The sequence below is a fragment of the Podarcis erhardii genome (genome assembly GCF_964252035.2).
Source record: "Podarcis erhardii genome assembly, chromosome: 3".
Lineage (NCBI taxonomy): Eukaryota > Metazoa > Chordata > Lepidosauria > Squamata > Lacertidae > Podarcis > Podarcis erhardii.
Genome location: NC_138507.1, coordinates 102,610,764 through 102,628,904, shown reverse-complemented (window position 1 = coordinate 102,628,904; position 18,141 = coordinate 102,610,764). Strand labels below are relative to the sequence as shown.

The 18,141-nt window shown below is 42.7% G+C and overlaps 1 protein-coding gene across 1 annotated transcript in view; it reads right to left on the bottom strand.

The window, feature by feature from the left end:
- Positions 1-683: 683 nt before the first annotated feature.
- The window catches only part of LOC309338013 (ATP-binding cassette sub-family G member 8-like), a 59,513-nt gene continuing 42,055 nt past the window's right edge, over positions 684-18,141 (bottom strand). Inside the window, exons 13-24 of the mRNA XM_081855120.1 lie at positions 15,020-15,130; positions 12,554-12,710; positions 11,947-12,185; positions 10,380-10,512; positions 9,266-9,535; positions 7,487-7,649; positions 7,284-7,379; positions 6,393-6,589; positions 6,122-6,198; positions 4,456-4,723; positions 3,877-4,004; positions 684-947 (exon numbers count right to left, since the gene is read on the bottom strand). Of these exons, the coding sequence (XP_081711246.1) occupies positions 807-947; positions 3,877-4,004; positions 4,456-4,723; positions 6,122-6,198; positions 6,393-6,589; positions 7,284-7,379; positions 7,487-7,649; positions 9,266-9,535; positions 10,380-10,512; positions 11,947-12,185; positions 12,554-12,710; positions 15,020-15,130 (1,980 nt within the window). The 3' untranslated portion in view covers positions 684-806. The remainder of the gene's footprint in view (positions 948-3,876; positions 4,005-4,455; positions 4,724-6,121; positions 6,199-6,392; positions 6,590-7,283; positions 7,380-7,486; positions 7,650-9,265; positions 9,536-10,379; positions 10,513-11,946; positions 12,186-12,553; positions 12,711-15,019; positions 15,131-18,141) is intronic.

Sequence of the window (18,141 nt, the reverse complement as noted above, 5' to 3'; positions counted from 1 at the left end):
GCCTGCATTAAAAACAACAACAACAAAAGTTGGGTTCCAAAAGGCAACAGAAATTCAGTTTACACCCTGAGGTTTCTCTTCAAATAAAAAATAATCTGCTACATAACAAAGCATTCTTGGTTGCACTGTAACTCTTCCTAGAAAGGGTCTGCTGAATTCTCCATGTTATAAATAAAATAAAATAAAATACAAATAAGGATTATTGATTAGATCTTATATTGGCATCCTTTGACACAGTTGATTTATATAGGGCAGATGTGACTAGGCTTCTAAGCCTCCAGAGCTTGATTCCAATGCACATCAGCCCAAAGGCATCATGGAAGGATGGGAGCTGTTGTCTAATATCTGGAGGTGTCAGAGTTTAAAGGTAAGAGATGTATTTCTTTGTGACTTATTGAGAACCATTTAGAATAGCACCCCATTCTCTGAAAAAATGCTTCCATATGTAAATCACACAGATCTTACCAGTGACACAACTATCTATGTCATCTAATCCTGAAGACTTGACTCAACAACTGGCTTCCTTCACCCCCTGCTACAAGAAGAATGTGGCAGGGACATAAATTCAGCATTTTAACCCGTTGTATTTTGCTGCCATCTGGTGGCTTATCCAAATCACTGCATGGCTGAGACCAATTAAGGCAAAACAAATAATCTTTGCAGCGTTTTAATAAACACAAGAGTTTATGGACCATTTTAAGTTTTGCCTTTATTGCAAGAGTTAGATCTGGCTTTTAATATGGACCCGTGCGAACGCTCTCTCTTCTGCTTTCAATCCTGCCACTGTGATCAATGATGTCATGTTATTATTGCCAGTCCTGGTTTGATTTCTGCTTGATGAACCGGAGAGATAAGTAGTATAAAACCAAGAAGATGGTGGAAATACTGATCAAGATGAGGTAAATTGCGTAGTGGGGCTGGAGGTCTAAATCCAGTGACTGGAGTACCTGTAAGTCAATCAAATTCCAATTAAATCAATCAGTTTGAATTCCAGTTAAATAAATTCTAATTGTTTACTCATAAGTGAGTTTCAATCAATTAATTAAATTTCTAAATGTGCATGCGAGCGAAACAGTAGATCTGAAGATGAAACCATTATTTGTTCTGAGAGGAGTATGCCTGTATTACAGCTCAGTGGTAGACCATCTGCTTTTCATATAGAAGATCTCAGGTCCAGTCTCCAAGTAGGGAGATTTGTCCCAGGTCGAAAATCTTGGAGAGCTTCTATGAGGCAGCATAGACAATACTGAGCTAGATGGAGCAATGGTCTGAGTTGGTATAAGTTGGTATAAACACCTTTGCTCTTTGGTACTTGTAGAACTCAGCAGAGAGGATGTGGAGAAAAGTAGAATTAGTTGCCTTTGCTCTGGCGCCATCCACTGTTGGCCTCCTGCCTTATGCCCTACCAGTCTCATTAGGCCCCAGTAACTACTGAATTAAATGCTGCCCCATCCTGTTTTAAAATTTCTTCCATATACATTCCAGGAAAGAAGCAAACCCATTCTCCTTTTGACATTGCTCTTGTTTCTTTTTGTGTCCACGCTTTGCGGAAGCTATCTATAAAGTTCAGATAAGAGGCTCTTCAGTTACGACTGTCTGTCATTGCAAGAACTGTGACAACTCTCTTGATGAGTGCATGAGCATCATTTGAGAGGTGGTGCAGTGCAATTTCTAAACACTGTTTTCCAGCAAATTCACAGCTGAGGTGTGTAGAAGGGAATTATTGCTTCTTTAACAAAACAACCATCCCTCCAAATTTTCCCCATCATCCCTCGTTTGACAATCGCAGCCACAACAAAACACGACCAGGCACAGGAGATTAAAGAAAAATAGCTAGAGGCTCCAAGTTGAAAGTTACCCCCAGCCCAGCTGCCAGCCATGACTGAAGAGTCTCGGTTGTGTGAATGGGGCTTGCAAGGAAAATACATTATATTCTTTACACTCAGAAATGGAAAGATGAAGAAGTCCCCACCAAAGAAGAATGGATAACCAAATTGATGGACTATGTTGAATCAGCAAAGTTAACAGCTAAAATAAGAGAACTTAGTGATGATTGTTTTGTTGAAGAATGGAAGCCTTTATCAGATAATTTAAGGAAATATTACAGCTTACACACATACATATATACAGTGGTACCTCGGTTTTCGAACATAATTCGTTCTGGAAGACCGTTTGAGTTCTGAAACATTCGAAAACCAAACACTCAACAGCCGAAAGCTAGGCCTCAGGATCTTACACTCAGCAGAAGCGGTGAAACATGTTTGACTTCCGAGGTTTGTTCAAAAACCAAAGCATTTACTTCCAGGTTTACGGCATTTGAAAACCAAAATGTTTGTCAATGGAGACATTTGAAAACCGAGGTACCACTGTACATATTGTGAATTGAGGGGAGGTGCCATGACCTTCCACCACCACCCAAAAAAATCCCTTCCTGCAAAACTCCTGTGCAGCTAAATTGACCGTTCTCAGCACTGATCAGATGATGGTCAGTGAGTGTGTGCATCTTCAAAGGGGCACGACCAGAGCCAATCAGCTGGTGGGTGCTGGCAGCACTTTTTCAAAAGCGCTATGGGTTGGATGCTGAGAGGGAGCAGAAACGGACCTCGAAGGGGCTTCTTCTCAGCAACCAGAGCCAGCTCCTTTGGGGAAACACTGTCAGTGTCTAGCAGCTGATGGGTGCTGAGAGGCAGTTGCTTTGCAGTCCTCTTGAATGGCCACCGAGTGGAGCTCCTTTAGAACTGCATTCTTGCCACCAAGCTATAATCAGGGGGACTTGCGCCCAGGTGCATCTGTTTAGAATTGCAGGGTGTTGCAGAAAGATGAGAGTCCCCTAGTGCTCAGTAAGACTAATTGCCTTTCATTAGGCAATTCTATACTGGCTTATCGACAGAGGCCTCTCGGTGTTTCATAGTTTAAAATCAATAAAACAATCGGCATTAATAATTGTATTAATTGGATAAAATCGGTATTGTTATAATGAGGCTGCTATTGGAACGATATTGGTAAATCAATAAAAATCTGGTCCACGGAGTCACGAAGAGTTGGACACGACTAAATGGCTAAACAACAAAATAAAATAAATATAAAAGGTACAAATCCAGAGCACTCTGTGTGTGTCTGTGTACCTAAGTCTGCAACATGCACAGGGGTTACGTTCCAGGGGTCAGACCTAAAGCCAAAATCGTGTACAGTAAGCCTGCAACTTATGCTCATTTTTCTTATGTGATCGCAACCTTACGTGGGCAATAAATAAATAACTAATCTGGAAAAATGTGAGGGAAATCAAAATATGCAGCGGGGAAAAAAGGTCAGACGGTGGCAGAAGGGTGGGAAACAACAGTTGGCAATCCCATCAGCCATTGCACTCACCCTGGGAGAGTATCTGGGCGCTGTCAGAGAGTTGGAGAGTGAGATAGGGACTGACAAGAGCATGGAGAGCAAGCAAAGTGGTCTGAGAGCAAGGGGAAGGTGATCTGAGCAAATGGAGGTGGTCTGAGAATGAGAGGAGCAGTTTGGTTTTTTTAGGGGGCCCTCCTGGCTTTATGTGTTTTTGCTTTGGGGCACAGTTCCCAGAACTGAACCCTTGTGCAAGTAGCAGACTTACCATATAGTCAGAACCCATTGAGTTCAATGGCAGGTGGGATTGCCAAAGTCATTTTTCCTGGAACTGCGTACCCTTTCCACCCCTTTAAATTTATTTTTTTCTTTTTTGCAACATGCATGAAGCTGAATGTGCACAAGGTAAATGCATGTAAGTTGCGGGTTGGGGTGTGTGTGTGTGTGTGCAACACTAACCCAAAATTGTGGTTAACACATGTGCACAATATTTGAATAGCTATATTCACGAGAAATGTTACCTAGAAAGAAGTGACTTACTAGTTTTCCAGGAACTGGATAGGTGATATTGCCAAAAGTCATCGGGTAAGTGCGTCCTCTAAATTGAACTTGCATTACTCCTTCAAAACTCCACCTGACAAAAGATACTTTGGAAATCCAAGTTGGAACTGGAAAAAGAGGGAAGCAAAGGGAGCCTAATTCAACACAGATCGTGGACCCAAAGAAACAAGATCTTTGCCCGAAATTGCACAAGAGCATGGTGCCCAAAATGGCTGCCGTGCTCTCGCAGAAAAAACAGGCTGTCCTGTTTTTTCTGGTGCAGTTGATGGGTATGCTAGCATGTGACCCCCAGAAAGTTGTCCAGAAGAGAAAAATAATAATTTATTACTTGTACCCCATCCATCTTTTGCCCCAGTCACTCTGGGTGGCTGCCAACAGAATATAAAAGACAATGGAACACCAGAAAGCTCCCTGATACAGGCCTGCCTTCAGATATCTATGGAAAGTCGTATAAATGCTTAAATGGTTTTCCACCCGTGAAATATGGCATTCCATTGCTTCCTCTGCTTCTGTTAATGTAGCTTTCTGCTTGTCGGCTGCCTGGTGTTTCCAGCTTACCTGTCCACAGGTTTTCCAAGCTTATGAAGAAGCCTCCGCTCATCAAAAACATTGTGTACAGAATATTGGAAACGAAGGCCGAGATATGAAATGTTGGCAGCATTGCAGACATCCACATCGCCATGGTCCGGGCGCAGAAAGTGACTAGCATAAGCAGCAGCAGCATAAGGAAGAAACATTCTGGTTCCGGACGGAGGTTTGCTAGCCAGTAGGTAGGAACCCCATAAACTATCATTAGGAAGAACTGTTCTGGAAGTTCTCCTAAAACCTGTTTGAGAAAGGAAATATCACTGACCTTGAGGGGAACCCCCACCAATTTATTCCATGTCTGAGGCCAAAAAGAATTGTGGCATAAATGGGACATTGTTTCTCTCACTTTCTAATGCTGGGTTTTGATGGGACACATGGAAGAGAGGTCCTGGCATTTTACTGTTTTTCAGATCAGGAGAATTGCCATCATCTGCCAGGGTAGTGCCAGGATAATGGGTGGATTTTCCATGTGGCAAGTGTATGAGCTGGTCAAGAGACTTCTGTTGCTTCTTTTTGTTTGGAACAGATCAGCAAAGGAGAAATTAGAGACAGAGGGGGGAAATTAAGCGAGGGCTAGGTACTTCTTTTCTTTGCTGAGGTTCCTGCTTGCGCATTAAAAGGTTACACACGGGGCTTTTTTCAGCCAGAACTTGCCAGAACACCTCTCAGGTGGGTGCCATTGCCATTCTAAGAGAACAAGGGAGGTGTTCATGGTGAGTTCTGGCACCTCTTTTTCTAGAAAAATAGCACTGGTAACACATATATTGCAAGACTGTTTATAAGCTGCATTTCAGCTGGCTAAAGACCATATGTTAAAGCTCAAAGTGTTTTACAATGTGAATTGATTTTATATGCACCTTTTTCTGTGACTGTCACCTAATCCTAATTAATTGGGTATTATCCTACATACTAGGGACGCAGGTGGCACTGTGGGTTAAACCACAGAGCCTAGGACTTGCTGATCAGAAGGTCGGCGGTTCGAATCCCCGCGACGGGGTGAGCTCCCGTTGGTTGTTCCCTGCTCTTGCCAACCTAGCAGTTCGAAAGCACGTCAAAGTGCAAGTAGATAAATAGGTACCACTCCAGCAGGAAGGTAAACTGCGTTTCCGTGCGCTGCTCTGGTTTGCCAGAAGCGGTTTAGTCATGCTGGCCACATGACCCGGAAGCTGTACGCCGGCTCCCTCGGCCAATAAAGCAAGATGAGCGCCACAACCCCAGAGTCGGCCACGACCTAATGGTCAGGGGTCCCTTTACCTTTTATCCTACATACTGCTGCTCTTTCAAGCGGCGGGGGTGGCAGGGGGTTGCATTTATGTATTTAGCTATATGGATCAGCACAACTGATTGCATTCTGGGACTCTTCTTTGGGACACTAACAAAACATTAAAATAACACAACACAACACAACACAACACAACACAACACAACACAACACAACACATAACAACAAAACACTGTCCTTACAGCACAACATCAACCTATTACTGGCTTTCATTCTACAATTAATCATCATCTCTCCTAGAGTTAATAGTTCAGTGCTTCTCAAATGGTGGTCCATGGCTCCCTATGTCCCAGAAGCATTTCCAAGAGATCAGAGGGGACTGGAAGCCATCTTGCTACAACGGAAGCCAATTACCTTGGCGGAGAAATATGGGCTAACAGGATACAGCCCATCTTCAAAATCCTGATACAGTACAGCTTTTTCAGAATGGCCTATAGCAGAAAGCAGAAATAAACCATTGTGTTTCTTGTTAGAATGGCAGGCTGTCATTTTTATTTATTTATTAACATTGCTATTGCTTTCTGAATTTTTAAAACCTCTTAAAAACTTCTTTTTCAAACTTTTTTTTTAAAAAAATTAAAACCTAAAAAAAACCTTCTAAAACTCTTAATGCTGTAAAACTTACATTTTGTTACAGTTTCAACAACCACAAGGTAAGGAATCAGAGCTCCTAGCATAAACAGAAGTGCCGATACATCCGGAATAGACAGACTTTTGTCATGACCATAATATAGGAATCCCATTAACAATGACATTAGAAGAGCCTCAAATCCACGGATCAGCAATGCTGAGAGATCTCGGAAATCATTGGAGATCTGGCGGCTACAAAAAGAAATAACATTATCAATTCTGAGCCTAAATTATCTCCTCACTTCAGGGTGGAGAACATATCTATGGCTACCACAAGGAATGATGTCCACCTTAAATGCCTTGGGGAAGCCTTTGCTGTCTGACAGCATGATTAATAGGTTAAGTTTGTGCATTTGGACCTAAATAGACCACCTGTATTTCTAGCTGCTGCAACCAACCAGATCCCTATGATCTTGGCCCTAGGACACAAGGTGAGGACCATTCATCCATATCCATAACTAACAATGCCATCAATCTTAGAGGAAGTGTACATTAACCATGTTAGATGGTCATGTCTGATACAGATATAGTCCAGGAATTAAATAGGTATACCAACTAGAAAGGGCCTTCTCTGCAGTGGCTCCCTGTCTATGGAATGATCTCCCCAGGGAAGTTCGCCTGGCGCCTTCATTATACACCTTTAGGCGCCAGGCAAAAGTGTTCCTTTTTAACCAGGCCTTTGGTTGATCTTATTGACATCCAACACCCTTTTAGAATGTGGCTTTTTTTGGAGGTTATTGCTTTTGGTTTGATTTTATATGTTGTGGTCTTGTTGTGAACTGCCCTGAGACCTCCGGGTATAGGGCATTGTATAAGTTTAAATAACAACAACAACAACAATAAAGTCTGATATTTGCAATCTTAACAGGGCTTGAAACAACATTACCTTAGCAAAACAGTGAACTGCTGTAACCATCCAGGCAACTGATCGGCCGAATGAGAGTTCACAGTAATTTTCTCCTCCAAAATGAATGTAGTAGAGCTGTCAAAAATGGGCGGAAATGGGAGATGGGTTTATTCTGAAACCAATTTCTTTATATACTGCCTTGATATACCACCATCAAAGCTCTTTACGGCTCTTATTTTTACCTCTCTGCAGAAACAGTGACCATGTTGTCTCTTGGTTTGCTTTTCCATAAGCGGTCATCCGTGTTTTTAATGTTTTCATGAAACATGGCAGCAAGTGAGCGAGCCCTTTGCTTGCTTTCCATCTCCTTTTCTTCACTCTGCCTCTCGATGCTGATCAAATCAACTGTAAGACAGGATCCTGAGTAAGATCATATAACCCACACATGCTGTTCGGCGTTTTCAGTTTCGTATCTGAATTTACGGTTATCTTTTCAGAGGTAATTGAATCCTATCTTCCAATTCTGTTTAAATTCCCTGCCTGTCAATTTAGGATTGTACTTCATGTGTCTAATGAAGTGCCCACTGATAACGGCATCCCTGATAGGTGACCATCTAGAAACACTAAGAACCTGCTGGATCAAGCCAGTGGTCGATCAAATCCTGTTCTCACAGTTGCCACCGAGATGTCTATGGGAAGCCTGCAAGTGGGACCTGAGCTCAAGAGCTTTCGCTGCTTCTGTGATTTCCAACACCTGGTATTTGGAAGCTTACTCCCTTCTGCTGTGGAGACTGATGCAAATAATTCATCCAGCTTCTCTACAATCTCCTCGTCCTCCTTTAGCATACATTAGACTGCCTTGTCATCCAAGGGTCTAACAGCCTCCCTAGCTGCTCTCCTGCTACTAATAATGTATTTAAAGAACTTATTGTTTGTCTTTACTCTTTTAGTAAACTCTGACAAAGGAGAGGCTGCCAGCTTCTCTTGCAGTCTGTTCCACTCTTGAAGAGGCCATCATGAAAATCTTGGTAATGTTTAGCCCAGTGGTAGCCAATGTAGTTTATTAGCAGATGCTATAGACTACAGCTCCCATCAGCCTCAGCCAATATATGACAAGTAGGGATGGTGGGGATTGTAATCCACAACTTCTTCAAGGCACTATGTGGTCTACTAGTAGTTTACTCTAATCCTTCTTTAAGATGTGGTGTTTGTTTTCTCTATAACTAAACAAGCAGATTATTGGGGCTAGAGCACCACTGTTAACCCTACTTCAAGTTTCTCTAAGACAGGCATAAGCAAACTCTGGCCCTCCAGATGTTTGGGACTACAGTTCCCACCATCCATAACAACTGATCCTGTTAGCTAGGGATGATGGGAACTGTAGTCCCGAACATCTGGAGGGCTGGAGTTTGCCTACGCCTGCTCTAAGAGAGTGGTTGTTCCATTGCATAACTGCCTCCCTTTTAACCAACTTGTCCTTCTGTCTCTATGTCTGTCTTCCAAACTGGTCTGGTGTCAAACTTCAGGGGGTCCTTTGTATGATGCCAGCTATGGGCTTCCACCTTCCCAGCCCCACCCCCCAACCAGGGCAGGCCAAGTCCTGCTTGTGATGGCACAGGGGAACTATAAGTTTATAGATCTACCTGGATTATAGATATTGGAAAACAAGTTGTAGAGGTGGGTTTTTTTGGTGGGGGAGGGTAACTTAAAATGGCAGATGAACACAGCAGATGAGAACTGAGCTTGGCTCACATTCAAATGGTACAGCTGCCTGCCACTGAAAACCATCTTGCTTTGGGACAGTGAGGGGCCTTTCTAAACTTCTGGGGTCCTTGGGATGCGCCCAAATCAAACTTTGGTATTGTTTTTCTGCCTTTCCCATTGCCACTTCCAAAGGTAGAGGGGAGAGTTTTCTAGGCATTAGCTCCTAATCGAACAACATAATCTGATCGTCGCTGGCTATCTGCAGACGCTCAGTTTAAACAAATCATAACTCTTCCAGAAGCACTTATTATACCAACCGTAGAAATCTGCAGGATTGCTGTATGTTGGACAAGGATATCCCATTTGTGTGAAGTATTGGACCATGTCTTGGGCAGCACCAGAGTAGACTGTGAGTCCAGATGTCATCAAGAGAACCAAATCAAAAAGCTGGAAGATATCCGATCTTGGCTGGTGAACTGACAGAAGAACTAATCTATTTCCTCTTGCTAGCCTAGACAGCAGTATTACCAGGTTGTGGGCGGTAAAGCTGTCCAGCCCAGCTGTGGGATCATTGAGTATCAAGATTCCTGCCAAAGAGGAAGGAAAGTTAATTGCAGTGAGTTCCGTATGTATCTGATTAGGTTGGTAGCTTTCACCTTCATCCTAAATATGTTCTTACATAGCTTGGTGGCCTTGAAGAGGGAAGCTTGCTCTCTTCTGCGCAAACATAATTTAAACCTAAGAAAATGGTCATGGCTGTAAAGCATTATTTTCTTGTGGTGCTATGCACTCTGATCCCACATTCAGCCAGGGCGCATACCTCCTAGGCCAACTGGCGGAGGAAGAGGAATGCGGAGGGAGTGCACCACCACCACCAGCACGATCCCGGTGGGGTGCCATTGCTGCCACACCCCCTGCCTGTGCTGGTCACCACGCCCCCGCAGGCAGTGCGCCCCACCCCCCGGACGTGCACCAGCCCCACCCCCACCTGCTCTCCATCTCCTGGTGCTGGAGCATGAAGCTCCACCACTGCCTAGGCCCTCACCCCACTGGAAATTAAACACATACACTCATTTCAGTTGCCTGGATAAAACATTGGTGAACAGATATTTCTGGCCACAAACAACTTTATGATGTGCCCACCTGAAAATCAAAGACCATTTGTAGAGCTACTCATATTTCCCTTGCCCCTGCAGGTATCTGAAAATGCAGAGTAACAAAGACACGGTAAAATGTATTTCACCATGTGGCCAGATGCTACAGACAACCAGTTCCTTATGTGAGTCATACACTTGAAAGTTAAAAGAGAACATTGTGGGGTAGGTAGCCACCCATATTCACCCATGGCTATGTCAGCACCCTCCTTTATTCAGCACCCAAACCACAGCCCTGGGAAGGAAGCACAGCAGAGATGCTTTTGGGTGTTCTTACCAGGATTCCATAACAGTTGGACCCCAATGCTCACTCGTCTTCTCTCCCCGCCAGAAACACCACGGATGTATTCGTTCCCTACTATTGTGTTCGCACATTGCCGCAATCTCAGTTCTGCTATAACGTCTTCTACCTGAAGAATTAATGAGAGGACAGTGTTCATAGCAGTACTGTGGAATGCCATTTGCAAATAAACATCATAGAACAGGCACCCTCAAACTTGGCCCTCCAGATGTTTTGGGACTACAACTCCCATCATCCCTAGCTAACAGGACCAGTGGTCAGGGATGATGGGAATTGTAGTCCCAAAACATCTGGAGGGCCAAGTTTGGGGATGCCTGTTATAGAAGGATCTTGGCTATGGAAAGGGCATTGCTGTACTTTTCTAGAAAAAGTGGTGCTGGAACTCGCTATGAATGCCTCCCTATTCTTTTAGAATGGTAACAGTGCCCACCTGGGAGGTGCCAGACCTAAGTTTCAGCTGAAAAAAAGCCCTGGCTGTAGAATACACTGCTATACTCAGCAGTGGCTTGCTGAGAAAGGGCACGGTGGTTGACACAGTGCAAATGCACCGTGATAACTAAATCCAGCATTCCTACCAGTGTGTTTGCACTGCGCTGACCTTTCCACTGCCTTGCCTCTCCCTCAAAGTAAGCAAGAGCAACCCACCTCCCGGGAAGCTAGCGTAGTAGCTAGCTACCACCTAGCGAGCTGCTTCTGGCTTATATAAAGTTCTGTGCAGAAACACCGTTTTAATTTCGGAAAGATGCCTCCTGAATACTATCTCTATCATGTCCTGCTTACAGAGTTCCCAGAAGCATATGCTTGACCACTCTGGGAAACAGGAAGCTGAACTAGACGGGCCTTTAGCCCAGCAGGGCTCTCCTTCTGCTTGTAATTTGGGGCAGTATGAGACTGATAAGTTGCACTAGCACAAGGGTGCAATGGGATTTCCTCTCTGCTCTTCTGTAGGTGTCCTGCAAAGTCCCCAAATCTTCTGGAGAAGGTTGGAGGGATCTCCAGAACAGATTGGGGGGCACAGGAGAGAATGCTACGTTGCACGAGGAGAAATCCTTGCACTAATAGTGTTCACCTTGGCACTACTTTGTATGTTGCCCTTTGTTTCCAGGTAATTGAGAAGCAATGACTCTGCGGCGCTGAAGGACTATAGTGTGGAAGCAAGCTTGGAGTTTTTGCCTCAGGCACCAACATTGCTAGGGCCGATCTTGCCCTCTAGCCCACACAGTCCATAGCCATTTGCATTTTAAAGAATCGACTTTTCTATCAAGGCATTTCTTTTCCCATCTATGCCTCTCCAGAGTTAGACAAGCACTTGGCATGACAATGTGCCAATTCATATTTTTCCATCAAAGAGCACAAAACAAAGTAAAATTGCAAGCCATCCACAAAGAGAAGATATTAGGTAAAACATGCTCTATCATTGATTGAAGAAAAGAAGATGAATAATCACATTCAGATTAGCTTTTCTTTATCCAAACAACTCATACAGCCACTTAGCTAATGTTATTAAATACATTCTTGACAACTTAATTTTCATTCTAATTACCCTTTTTTCTCTTTGTGAATCTGAAAACATCTTGGGGAGACGCAATTTTGCAATGAACAATAGTGTTTCTCTGACTGTCAGGTTGGGTAGCAGTCTGTCGTCTCGCCGTACGTGGGCAATGCATTTCTTTGCCAGCTGGCGAGTGCAGGGTTTTCCATTTATCAAGATTTCACCTGACGTAATTTTGCCTCCATGGTCCCTGCAGGTAATCACGTCAAACAAAGACGTCTTTCCGCAAGCTGCAAATATAACAGGTCCAGATGTTAAGTAGCTACGGGAGACCAGCTGCTTCGGGTTCTTCACCCCAAAGCATATATGAATCTAGGGGACTTACTAGATGTAACCAGACAGCCATGTGGATTTCATCCACATTTTCTGATCTGTTCAAATCTAAATTATTGTACAGAAGGTAGTTAGACTAGCGGCAGTGGTAATGGGGAGTGTTCTTCACTGAAGACCCCAGGCTGGCTTAAAGTGCTATCTGTCCTCCACCTGAGGCAGCTGCCTCACTCTGCTCAATAGTAAGGCCACCCTTGTTTTATTGTCTTTGAAAATATAGCAAACAAATGCTGAGACTCAGCGGATTAAAAAGGGATTTAATTCTTACCAGAGCTCTCTATGAGAGCCAGCATCCGCCCACTTCTGACTTTAAAACTCATATTTTGTATAGCTGCCACATGGGAATCGGAGTCTGGGCCGCACTTCCAAGGAATTTTCAGCTCCGCTAGTTTCTCATACCAGGGAATCTGTGAGGCCATATTAACCTATGAAAGATGAATGGTGTTTTTGTTAAGTAGAAATGCCTGACTGATGATGATGATTTGTCAATTGCTCCAGAAGGCTTTATCAGCTGAAAAGTAGAGTAATAATGCTTCAGATAAAATAAGGAGGAATTCACTGTAATTTCTAACAAGTCTAGAGCTGTGGAGGTCTATTGGACAGTATTTTAATCCACTAATATCTAAATTCAAATCCCAACTCAGTGCTTTTCCAGGTGAAATTTCAGGTGTGATGTTCAGGACCACAGAAATATCCATCATGCTAAATGTTTAACCTTAATTTTATTAAAAAGCAAGGGTGCCCTCATATCTAGCTGTAAGTTCTATTGAATGCAATAAGAGTTACTTCCGATGCTCAAGATTGCAGTGTAAGTCCCTAGCTCTTTGCAGAGATATAATACAATTGTTACTAAGAAATAAGCCTGCTTCTACCTTCCAGCATGTTTGCAAGAGCACTGGCAGATATTAATCCCTGCCTTTTGAAAAATACAATCCATTCATTTAGTTGTGTAATGTGTTTCAGCTTAGGCTAAAAGGGTTTTTTAAGGTCCTTTCCAGTCTTGTAGTTTTATGGTCTCAAGATTGGATTCTGCAGAAACAGACTGCTAAAATCATCAGGGCAGTTTCTTTCTCCAGTAAGCTGCCTAGACAGATCTGTTAAGTATCTGCTTTGCAATGTAGAGTAATGAGTAATGAACATAACCAATACCAATATGTTAAAAGATATATAATCAATACCAATTTGTTAAAAGACATAGGAGAAATGCATTCAAACACATTTAAAAGTCTTTAGGTTGTGTTGAACTAAATTCTACTCTTAGCAGATCTATTGAAGTTAATTGGCCTATGTTTTAACATTAATAGAGCTACTGTAAGCCTGAATATCTTTGACTGCAAAATTACTGGGGAATAAGTTCTGTTTAATTTAATTCAATGGAGATTACTTCTGAGGAGACACATATTGACTGTTAAGAGGTCTAAGAGAAATACACTGAGTTCATATCACGGACCACGCTTGGTTATGAAAAAATCTGGCAATTTCAGTCTCTTTCCATTTCTTATTTTTCCAATTTTAAATTTGGTTTTCCCTGTTTCTACATACATTTAAAAAATGTAACTTATAAAAGTCTTCATGAAAATTTGTATGTATTTTCACGCACATTTCTCCACACACACATATTGTTATGCAATTTTGCCTAGTATAGGAATTTTTGTAAGCAGTTTCCCTGTAATAAATATATTCCTAGATGCATTCAATTTTGAATGTGTTCGCTTCTACTAAAATATGCATTATTATTTTGTAACATAATTGGCTGGGGAACTGCATTACAAAATTCAGAGAAATGTGTATTTCGACGGAGATCCATACTTTGGTCTGCATATTTCTTTGGGAAGTGCAGGCTTGGTAAAAGTAAAAGTAAAGGGACCCCTGACCATTAAGTCCAGTCGTGACCGACTCTGGGGTTGTGGCGCTCATCTTGCTTTATTGGCCGAGGGAGCCGGCGTACAGCCGCTTCTGGCGAACCAGAGCAGCGCACGGAAATGTCGTTTACCTTCCCGCCGGAGCAGTACCTATTTATCTACTTGCACTTTGATGTGCTTTCGAACTGCTACGCTGGCAGCAGCAGGGGCCGAGCAATGGGAGCTCACCCCCTGCGGGGATTCGAACCACCGACCTTCTGATCGGCAAGTCCTAGGGTCTGTGGTTTAACCCACAGCGCCACCTGCGTCCCATGCAGGCTTGGTAATTTTGCATTAAAATTAAAACCCTACCCTTGACATTTTAATCTCCAACCATTAACCCAGCATTCCCTTCCTATCGAAGCAGAACCATTTATACCCTGAAATAGGGATGGGGGAGAAAATCATTTCAGTCCACATTTAAAGTTGAAGCCATCAAATCCACACTTTTTGAAACAATATGAGAACTGAAGAACAGCCATCCTTCAAAATTCACACTTAACTGAATTTTGTGTTTTAGTTCTCCAACAGTATTTACAAAATGCATAAATTAGGGGGAAAGTGTGCATAAAAATGAAATATATTAATGAAGATTACATTAACAAATGCATTATATTAGGGAAATTGCTTGCAAAAATGTGTGCATTTGTCAAAACTGTGTACAAAAAAAGGTGTTTATAGTGGGAATTCAAACCAAAATGCTAATGAATTTTCATTAGGATTTTAAAAAAATCATAAATTGCTTTTTTAAAATTTTGGCTTGAATATTTTAAGAAGATGATTACCACGCATTCTACCTCACTCTATGGATTTAAATAAATTCCCCACTTTACCTGGTAGCTGAGGTCTCTGACCTCTAGAACATTTGATTTGCCACTGTATGTGAAATAGAGGCTGTTATCATCTTCCGAGCAAAAAATTCTGTCTTGAAATCTCTTGTTTACCTGTATAGAAATCATAACCAAGATGTTATTTGCATAAAGCTTCCAACTATTTTAAAAACAAAGAAGGGAAGGACAGTAAGTGTACATTTGTCAGCTAGAGCCGTGTCTCGTGTAACAAATCAAGATGTTATAGCAGCTACAACTGTGTTTGGGGATTTTGATCCATTTGGGGATATGATCCACAAATTCATGGTTGTCTCTGGCTCTTTAATAAGTACCCATGGTGTGTTCAGGGATACATTTGCTTCCCACTCTTTACAATGAATTCCCAATGTGCCTAAAGAAGCTGCACAGCTATGGTTGTACCATGAAACTGGCAATCCCAGTTGAGATATTTTCCAGTCTGCTTGTGTATTGGAATTGTTCTTTACTGTTATATTGTTGGTTGTTTGCTGTGTTTGGCTCTTTTGGAAGGAACTGTAGGATAAAAATATAATAAACAAATTAAAACAATAACATATCCTACAGGTCATTCACCACTGTTCTATTCACTAATTCAATTTTTAATCTTTCAATTCAAGTATGACTTTTTACTACATTGTATTTCTGAATTTTTTTTTCCATTTATGAGTCATATTTTGTTTTAAAAGCTAAAACCACTTCCACTCTGCCACCCCTCCAAGTTCAGGTAGGTAGCCGTGTTGGTCTGACGCAGTCAAAATAAATAAAAAAATTAACAAATTGTCCAGTAGCACATTAGAGACCAGCTAAGTTTGTTCTGGGTATAAGCTTTTGTGTGCATGCACAGTTCTTCCCCTCCAAGTGTCAGCCTTAAATTTCACTCACTTTGTCGGTCTCCTCTTCCCCCAGGACAGGTTCCCGTTGAACATTTTCCATCCTTTCGTTCTCCACAGCAGTAACTTTTGCTCACTTCCTTTTCAACTGATTTGTGTGTTTTCTCCTCTCACTCCAACATCTCCTGCTCACTCTAAGAAGGTAACCCAGAGTAACCTAAAACACCTGGACCACACCCACTTCTGAAATACTGTGCTTACTACTGTGCTATAGTAAGGGTAAAGGTTCATCAGATAATAATTATGGTTTGCCTATCACCTGCTACAGAAACATATTTTTTTATTATACATTGAAAAACTACAGAGGTTTCTCCTTTCGGCTAAGCACCTGGTTTGTTGGGAGCCAGGGACCTGACGACCTGCAAAGGAAGGCCCCACCCTTTATTTTCCTAATTTGTGATTTAAAACATGACTGGAGGCATCTATTGTAGCAATCCTGAAATTCATAAATTTGGCAGCTTGCAAGGTACATTATGTTCCCAATAAAAGTGTTACTTTATCTCCTTGGCAAAGCTCCCAGGAGATGGTGAGGGAGAGACTGCGCCTGTGCAATTGTTGTTGAATTATATGGCACCAGTTGGAAAATGCCAGGACACTCAGGTTTTGTGAGCCAGTGTGGTGTAGTGGTTAAGAGCGGTAGTCTTGTAATCTGGGGAACCGGGTTCGTGTCTCCGCTCCTCCACATGCAGCTGCTGGGTGACCTTGGGCTAGTCACACTTCTCTGAAGTCTCTCAGCCTCACTTACCTCACAGAGTGTTTGTTGTGGGGGAGGAAGGGAAAGGAGAATGTTAGCCGCTTTGAGACTCCTTAGGGTACTGATAAAGCAGGATATCAAATCCAAACTCTTTTTCTCTTCTTCTTGCATGATGGATGGCGAGGGAGCAGCTGCAGTGACCTGCAACACCTGTGCCATGTTTGTCCTCCTGTCTGAGAACGTGCAAAACTTTACCTACAACAAATGCAAACTGCTTGCCTTGCTAGAAGAGAAGGTGTGGCAATGTGAGGCCCCTCTACCACTTTGTGGCAACAAGAGGAAATTCTCACTAAACCAGAGTGGATTGTCCTGGAACAGAGATGCAGGTAGGGTGCCCCTAGGGAGGGAGGAAGATCACCCAATGCAGGAGATGAACCCCTGAGGAATGTTACACAAAAAAAGCAGGACTGTCAGGAGCCATGCTGTGTCTCTGGAGCTGCAAAATCAATTCCACGCCCTCACCTCGGACACTGATCCTTGGTGAGAAGAACAAGAACAGCAGCTGCAGACCTCAGACACACCAAGATGGCAGTGGAAGGCACAGTGCACAGAACAATTCCTGCCACTCCCCAGGGAAGGAAGAGATGTCTAGTGGTGGCCGGTGTCTCACTTCAGAGGGGGGCAGAGACAGCAGTGTATGAAGGAATGTCTCATGCTTTTGGTTGTCTCTATACTAATGCACAGAGTATGGAAAGAGAAAGAACAATTTGGGTGCTTAATAAAGGATGATAAATATGGCCTAACAGGCATTACTAAAACCTGGTGGGATGAGACTCGTGAATGTAATGTAGAAATTGAGGGGTATAATCTGTTCAAAAGAAACAGACCAAACAGAAAGGAAGGAGGAGGAGCATTATATGTAAAGGATGTGTACATTTGTGAAGCGATCCATGACTTGGAGCATAGAAGGCAGATTGAGAGTATATGGGTAAACATTGTAGGAGAGGGGAAATGACCTTCTTGCTATAGACTTCCAAGCCAGACTGAGAACTTGGACGATGCCCTCATACAGCAGATTACCAAACATTCAAGAAGGAGAGAGATAGTAGTAATGGGAGATTTCTTGGACTTGAACTCTGCCAAGAACGTAAGGTCCAACATATTCCTCCATTGCCTTGCTGACAAATTCATTTCCCAGGAGGTAGAAGACGCAACAAGTGGCTCATTACTCTTGGACCTGGTCCTCACCAAAAGGGAGGAACTGATCAACATAATGAAAGCACAGAGAATCTTGGGAGGAGATGATCCTATTCTCTTGGGTTTCATTATACAAAGGCAAGGGGAAATTGAGTGTAGTCAGGCATGCATTCTGGACTTTAAGAAGGCAGATTGCAAAAAGCTAAAGGAACTACTGGTTGAGACGCCATGGTCAGAAATACTCAAAGGCAGTCAGAGATGGGTGGGAGTTTCTTAAATGTGAAATATTCCAACAAGAAACAAAATAGGAGGCACCAAAATAAACT